General features: G+C 42.0%; 1 protein-coding gene across 1 annotated transcript in view; it reads left to right on the plus strand.

Moving 5' to 3' along the window:
- The window catches only part of ACOX3 (acyl-CoA oxidase 3, pristanoyl), a 39775-nt gene extending 31663 nt beyond the window's left edge, over positions 1-8112 (plus strand). Inside the window, exons 14-18 of the mRNA XM_053458236.1 lie at positions 3902-4017; positions 4258-4432; positions 4642-4709; positions 6063-6149; positions 7487-8112. Coding sequence (XP_053314211.1) covers positions 3902-4017; positions 4258-4432; positions 4642-4709; positions 6063-6149; positions 7487-7606 — 566 coding nt within the window. The 3' untranslated portion in view covers positions 7607-8112. The remainder of the gene's footprint in view (positions 1-3901; positions 4018-4257; positions 4433-4641; positions 4710-6062; positions 6150-7486) is intronic.
- The last annotated feature ends 413 nt before the right edge of the window (positions 8113-8525 follow it).

The raw sequence follows: 8525 nt of genomic DNA on the forward strand, positions 1-8525 counted from the left end.
AGCTTAGGTCCCCTCCTTGCAGGGCTCTCGGGACACCTCCTGATGGCGTCTTCATGCTTGGGTTTGCAGTTGTGGCACACTCTATGGCCATGGAAGGTCTTTAGAGTAACAACATCCTACAGGTACATACTGACTGGATGATTTATTTGTTGCAAACTCCCCATGGAAGTATGGTTGGGGGTCTGCATTATTAGCAGACCTTTTCACCTAATAATGAAAACGGGTGCACCAATTTCAAGTCTTTTTCCGGTGCCTCTCCATCCAGCTCTTACTGTCCAGTACATGACATAATGCAGGCAAATTGTGTCTAAGGTCTGCTGTTTGAAACATTTTTGTACATCGGTTCCAATTTACATTCTATTTGAAATGCAGTTTTTGCATTTTGTTCATTTTCCATTTCCAGCTACTTCTTTGGCACATTAAAGAGTGAATTTCAAGTTTATTCCACAGCAACACACTTTTGAGAACCAACTAATTTTACTAAAGCCTGGAAGCCTTCCATAAATCTTGAGACCACCAATATCTGTTCAGGCAGTGGCAGTCTGCAGTGGATTTAGTATAATCATAACTCCTCATTCATTATGCGGGACCAACCTAAATGAGTTTGTCCTTCATAATGAATAGATAACATTGAACGATGTGTTACCCCACTGATTTAACAATGCATCATACAGCGCCAGTTTCTTGTCTTCAATATTTCAGGTGCCCAGTTAGTAAGCTGTTGCTTGGTGGGCTGGCCAGGGGGGATCCACTGATTTCTTTGACCAGTTCCGTAATCCCCACTTCTTACAAAAGCAGGATTTTGGGGCAGCTCAACAAAAAAATGCTTAAAATATATTTGGTAGGTATTGGGTTCTGCTCTTTTGCAGGAAAAAATGTGACTAGGCCTTCATAAGGCATGGAGAAGACTATGAGTTCCAGTGTTAAGTGAATGCGCCTTATTGAGTAGCAATTTATCATTTTTTTCCATTTACCTGTTGACCACTGTGTTAGACTTGAAAAAAAATGGAAATGAAACTTATTATGAGAAAACTGTAATTTAATAGCTTTTGGATGGTGTGACATAATGAGGTCAAGGAAATAATTCCATTGCATAACACATGAGAGAAATATTTAGGAACTGAATTTATTACCTTACGTTTTTCCTGGAATTGGCTGCTTGGTAGTATTGTAGAAAAGCAGGTCTCCAAGTAAATGTTGCGGTTGAAGCCGAGAAGCTGTTCAGTCTCTGGGGGAAATCTTTAAAAGTTTTATAACAAGTGAACCAGAGATGCCACCAATTTTCAGCGATATTCTGGATGTGTTTTTTTATGAATCCGGAGCATTGTGTTAAGTCATGCAGAGTGGAGTCACATTTCCCCGGTTAAACCCCTGTGCCGAGAGACAGGCCTGTGTCCGTACTTAGTGTTCTGTTTTCATGGAAAATTTTAGAATTTCATTTTGTGAGTTCCTAGTCTTCACATTTTATAACGATTAGTACAGTGACTGTTATGACATCAGTGGAAAGGTAGCACATGTGGCAGCTGCAATGAAAAGCTTCAACTTCCAGTGTCCAAAATAACTTATATATATTAGTGGTTAAATTATAGCAGTTCTTAACCGTTCTAATTACAGAATTTAGTTGCTCATCTCCACAAGGTTAAACCCCCCTAGAGCTTTTAAGTAAACGCAATGTGTTGCACTGGCACTCTGAAGGTTAAGACAGAACTATTACCTGGCAAAGTAGATCTGTCTACCTGCCAGTTACAAGTCCTTGCGATGCCAATACCTGGTTATGTGATCAACACAGCTGTAATAACTTTATTATACAATAAAATACGTTTGCCTGGAGAGTTACTGAACGATTGGCATCAGACTCGTTCCCATGGCAAGTAACTTAGCATTCGTTTACAGTTTGAGTAAGTAAATTCTTGGGTGGTTTTAGTGGGATTCTGGATGCTTTTGAGAATTTATAGTAGAATTATACCTGTTAGGAATAAACAAAAAGTGGGGGTTCGTAGTATCTTTGAGTTCGATATGCTTCATTACAAACCAGGGCTGCCTTTTAAAACCAGGCTTAATTTAGGGGCCCACAGCCGCTGTCCCTTGCCCCCCCCCAACAGTCTCCTGGGGCACTCTAGGACTGTACAATGCAATGGAGGTGCCAATACATATAGGGCAAAATATCGCATGACATCATATCCCAGAGCCCAGTACCAGGCCCTGCACAAAACAGGAGGAATTGCTAACGGAGAAGTCGGTATAACCTACAGAAGTCTATAACCTAGAGAAGTCTATATAAAGATTTTAAATTAAAATTGAACCTAATTCTTCAATGACTTTGATCTCAGTTGGCTGACCGGAGGTTTAGGTTGACCTGCGTAGACAATTGGAGATTTTCAAATAGAGAAATAGCATTTACTATGCGGAAATTCAGAAGCTTTCTAAACGTGAGGTTGAACGGTTAGTGGTGGTTACTTGCCTATGTGCCCTCGAAGTATGGTTTTAGCTTTTTTTTTTTTATCATTTCCTTGGTCTGGATTTTAGACGGCTCTATAAATTAGTCTACTTAACGCTCAGATGTTATTCATATAGATTAGACGAATGTTTAGTTAATTAAGAAGGTTTTGAACACCATACAGTAACATGACTGAAAGTGTTTGGCAAAGTGTACAGTTGTAGCTAAAATAGTTGTGTAGATATATAGATAGATCTTGGTAACCGGCACACAGTGTGATAAAGCACTTTATTGAAAACAGTTTTAAACACGTCTTACCATGAAATAATATACTGTGTGTGTGTGTGTGCATATATATATATACCGTATTGGCTCGGATATAGGCCGCCCCCGTATATAGGCCGCACCCTAAAAGTTTGGTGCTTTTTTTAAAGAAAACGTTTTTTTCTTTAAAAAAGCACCAAAAAACATGCTGCCACTCTGTCCTCTCCCCCCCCGAGATATGCTGCCACTCTGTCCTCTCCCCCACCGAGATATGCTGCCACTCTGTCCTCTCCCCCCCCGAGATATGCTGCCACTCTGTCCCCCCCCCCCCGAGATATGCTGCCACTCTGTCCTCCCCCCCGAGATATGCTGCCACTCTGTCCTCTCCCCCCCCAAGATATGCTGCCACTCTGTCCTCTCCCCCCCGAGATATGCTGCCACTCTGTCCCCCCCCCCGAGATATGCTGCCACTCTGTCCCCGTCCCCCCCGACTTACCAGAGCAGGCTCCCGGGTGTCTTGCGGGGCCGGAGGGGGACATCTATGCACATCGTGTATACAACTCCCGGTGCCGGCACTCAGCGGAAGTGCCGGCACCGGAAGTTGTATACGCGTATTGCGTAGATGTCTTCCGCCGGCCCTGCAAGACACCCGGGAGTCTGCCCTGGTAAGTCGGGGGGTGTGTGTGTAAAATGCATCGTGCGGACGTTCGGACGATGCGCTTAGGCAACCTCCCGTGCCGGCACTCCCCCCGTGGGAAGTGCTGGCACGGGAGGCTGTCTGAGCGTATCGGACAGTAGGATACAGGTCCCCTGCACCGCTGTGGGGGATCTGTATCCTAACCCCGCTGCCTGCCCGGCGCCCGGGACTACATGTCCCGGGCGTCGGGCGCTAGACCCCGAGTATAGGCCGCACCCCCACTTTAAAGACTTAAAGTGGGGGAAAAAAGTGCGGCCTATATTCGGGCCAATACGGTATATAATCATTTTTTTATTTTTTTTTCCCCTTGGTAAAGTGTAAAGTATGCCTTTACTCTGGTAAGACTATATGAGATGCATCCAGGGTCCTCTAAACTAAATGTAACCTTTGCAGCCAGAGGGGGAAATACCCAAGTATAACATTATGGCAGTTACCACTTTTTTTCTATCCCAAAATAAATTGAAATAGTCTGGACCATGAGTGCACAAATGTTTGTGTTACAGTTCCACTGGCGGCGTACAGATGGCTTGTTTGCTACCATCTCCGTGAGAGCTATGCCAAATTGGGGCATGAGAAGGAAAAAACACATTATGACTTTGATGCAAGAAACAACAGCCAGGTATGACTTACCTACACATTACCGTTAAACCAGTTATGAGTCTCCAAGGAATAATTGCTTTGTATCTATGGTTTTCCTCTATCCCAAGTTTGTCCTGGGATTTGTCTTTTCAAGAAATGCCACCATAGCCTTTGACATCATCACGCATACACGTTACATACATTTTATGTCTTATAGATAGATATAGAGATGTAGAATCTGTTCTATATGCGGTTGACTTATGCACATTTTTTCTTCCAGGTCTATTACTGCCGTTCTCTATCCTTAGCATTTATTGAACTTACAGTACTACAGAAGTTCTATGAGCATACTCATGATCCAAGCACGCCCGTCACTCTCCAGCCTGTCCTAAAGAATCTGTGTGCTCTGTACGGTCTGTGGTCACTCAGTAAACATTTGGCCGTCCTCTACCAAGGTGAGGCCGTTACATATTATTAAACAGCAATATTGTTTGAGAGCTAAGATCTAGAACCGTTGCTGGCTTTCACTTACTGGTACACCATGCAAACAGTTAAAGCCTGTGACATAATAATGTAATCATTGTAATGATTTGGTAATGTAGGTGTAAATGGATGGGTTTGAGGAGACTATGAGTAGTGATAAATACCCTCTAAACATTTACAGGTGGCTATTGTTCTGGTGAAGTGCCTGGCAGAATCATACAGGGGTCCATTCTGGAGCTGTGCGCCAAGGTAATACCAAAACTGCATTTATGTTAAAAAGTAAAGAGATGTTTTATGACGCTTTGTTCTGGAACTCATTTGGTAAGGAGATGTTTCTACTGACTGCATAGAACTTGCAGGGACAGATGGGACTGGGGAAACCCAGATATTGTTCCTTGACCTCCAGTGACCCTGAGAATAAGGTTTACTGATTGTAGGTCAGTGTCGACAAATTTGGTTTCGATCTAGGAGCAAGCCAAAAAAGTTATGAGCCAGCTTTTTTTTTTCTTCCTCACACACTGGCTAACACTATACATGTATAAAATTACACACTGTGGACAGATACACACTGACTCTGGCACTACACTGCCGTAGACATACTGACTCTGGCACCATATATTTACACACACACACACACACACTGATACTACAGTATACACAAAATGCAGTGACTCCAGCACTATATATGCACACACTGACTCTGACACTACAGTATACATACACTGACTGTAGCACTATTCATATACATACAACCACACTGACTCTGACACTATAGTATAGACACACATAAACTACTACCCCTCCCTCCCCCTTTCACCTCATGGAGAACAGCCACGCCGCTGCCTATCTTCTGCCATCTTGAATCCTGGTGCGGTGGTGAAAGTGCCGTTCATTACGTTACACCTCTGGAAGCCTCACAGCTACACCATGGACCAGCAGGAGATCACAGGGTGCCAGATTCATCATTCATCATGGCCCTGTCGAGCCCTTCTGTAGGTTTTACTCAACTACATGCAGATCAAAGTATAGTGACACATGGCTTAGCTAATTTAAGTTTATGGAAGCTTGTCTAGTTAGTCTTTGGGTCACAGTCCAGAAGATACAAGCTTGCTACCCAAAATATATATATGGTAACAAACTTAAAATCAAAGGCTCCGTACTGCTAAATATTCTTAATTGTCATCTGTTTCATATTCAAGATGTTCCCCATTTGGGACAATATGAAACAGGTAGGTAAATGAAGTCAAAGCTTATGCAGCTCATTATACTTAAGACAATAAACTATTCACGCACACAATAATCCAATGCTGCCTTTATATCCATTGGAACCTACCACTGCTCCACATACTCAAAAGCATGAGAGGGGAAGCTGGTTTTTTACAGAGGAGTTTGACATATGGAAACTCTGTGAAATCAGGTAATTTTCTAGCTCCACGGCAGTAAAGCTCCATAACGCACGCTCATTAGAGATTCCTCGGAACGGGACCCCTGAATGTTACGCTCTGTTGTCAAATCAAGGAAATGTTTTCTGTTGCTTTGTTTTGTCTTTTGTAACTATGGAAAGTAAGACGTTCTGCCAACGCTTATATCCTTTTAACACAGCTGAAAGACGATGCTGTCGCTCTGGTAGATGCCATTGCTCCTCCAGACTTCATTTTAAATGCACCTATTGGCAAAGCTGATGGAGAGGTAAGTTGTCCATTTCTTCCAAAAATATCATAAAACATAATTTATCATTTTTTGGATTATCCACACCCTTTACGTTTTTTTTTCTCTTGCCAGTGATGCCAGTTTAATAATAATCACTATTGTCTTACAAGTTCCCCTTGTACGTACCCACTCATTCTGGCACTCTAGAACTAAATGTTCTTTAGTTAATGATAATGAACTATTAACAGAAAAAAATAAACCAATTTCACAGTCACTGCTGGACAGCTGCGTTGTGCTTCACTACACTGTTTTTACAGTCAGGGCTCTCATGCTTTTATATTATGACTTTAAATAAAAATAAAGTCCAAAGCTGGTCTATAATAGGGACACCCCAGCTATTATATGCACTTAATGCTTAAGAAAAAGCTTAACTAACGTCCGGTGCAAATGCAGGGAGGGGTTGATCAGAATCCTCTTCAATGAAAATTACACCGTGTACCGGTCCCTGTGTCCTTGGCTTGCAGGAGATGCATTCAGCCGAATGCATCTCCTGCTTACATGTACACAGACAGTATGTTCACCTCAAGCCAGCTCTTGCACCACCTCGCACAAGAGCTCCACAGGTTCTAATTAGACCATTTGCACCCAATGGAAGTGCTTCTTGTTAGTGATTGGCTGCGTTGAGCAGCCAAAACTGGCACGAAATGCAGACAATGTAATCGGTAGGTCATTGGACCAGCAGCTTCTTCTAAAAGTGTATGTGCTTTTTTTCCCTCATACAGGTAACAGATGTACATAAAGTACTTATGCATTATTTATTGTTGGGGTAAGCAGTGCAATGGGGAAGCTGATTGTCCAATAGGGTAATAGGTCCCCGGTTTTGCTGCAGAGGGGCTAACAAGCATTGGACCTGCCACCATAGGCCAGAATACACCCCTGGTGTTGATGTCACGTTAAATGTAAATGATGGTCTTTAGAGGGGGCAGAAGAATATTTTGAGCAATGCCTTGGGAAGGAGCCATGTTGCCTGAAATAAGAGATTCTGCATTTCCTTGCCAAAAAACTCCAACTGAGAGTTATCTACATAGCTAGTCTTGTTAGCAAAACCTACTGTTAAAAACCACGTTGCCAGCATTTAAATTGAAACCAGACTGACGTGAGACTTAACAGTGAAAACGTCTTGTGTAAAGGTTAAATTAAATGACCAACTTCATCCTACATCTGAGAACAATCTGAATTCTGTATAACTACGTCCACCGGCATAATAAAAGGGGAGACCTTCTTAAACGCATAACCCAGGAAGATGTCTATTTTAAAGCTTTGCGTTGTTTGCCATGTTCTAGCTTTGATATGTTTTCTTACATTTTGTCTTCCAGTTGTATAAAAATCTGTGGTCTACTGTCCTGCAAGGAGACAAGGTCCTTCAGAGGCCTTCGTGGTGGGCTGAATTCTGCTCTAACAAACCTGTCATCGGCAGCCTGAAGTCCCAGCTCTAGGCAAATAACATTCATCTCGGTGCAAGGGAACTTTAGCTGTAAAGTGGTAAATGTGGAGTAGTCCCCTTAGCGACCAAATAAGTGTGCCTACAAATTGTTCCATTTTTTTCGCCAAAATGGTTTTTATACCCAGTCTCTTAACCGTCCACAATGATCTGCCACGCGCAAAGCAATGGGACTTTATTATAGATAATTAAGTGTAATTTGTATTCAAAGTACTAGATCTCTGGGTATTCATACATCTTTGGAAATTAACCCTGAATGTATAATAAGTGAAAACCTGGAAATTAAAGGAATGAAGTCATTGATGAGGTGTATAAAGACTAAATGCCTTTTTGTTACTTGTGCCATGTAAGTTGTAATTAACAGTAAGGCTTGTTATAACAAAGTGTTTGTTTTCTGATATGTTTCTACCATGGTCCGTTATTAACACGATTATTTTACGAGCCAGTCAATGCCTATGGCAAAAAATCATTCTAATTAAAGCTGAATTCATAACAGCAGCAGTGTGTTGCAAAGTCTGTTTCTTAACACGTGTCCCTGGGGTCGGTCCCTCGTGATGGATAGTGAAGTCAATGGGTTGAAATGTTCAGCTCCCGTGGAAATTCACCGTTTAATGAATACACAGCTTAGGACACTTTTTTTTTTGCCCCACTACGGTCATGTTCCTTTAGTCCGTCATTAGAGAAAGTCTAGTCTCAAACATTGCCTTTCTATTTTTAATGCATATTGGCATCTATCTTGCAAAGACTCCGTTGGATTTGACTGCATTGAAACAGGTGCAGGCATTCTTTAATTGGGTATGATTTTTTTAATTTTAATTATATTTTTTTACTGCTCAGGACTCCGGTGTCAAAGCGCCATTGAATTTCGCTTGAAGATCAGCAACTCTCAAATATTTCCGATTTATTTATTTTAC

The sequence above is a fragment of the Spea bombifrons genome, chromosome 1, assembly GCF_027358695.1.
Source record: "Spea bombifrons isolate aSpeBom1 chromosome 1, aSpeBom1.2.pri, whole genome shotgun sequence".
NCBI lineage: Eukaryota > Metazoa > Chordata > Amphibia > Anura > Pelobatidae > Spea > Spea bombifrons.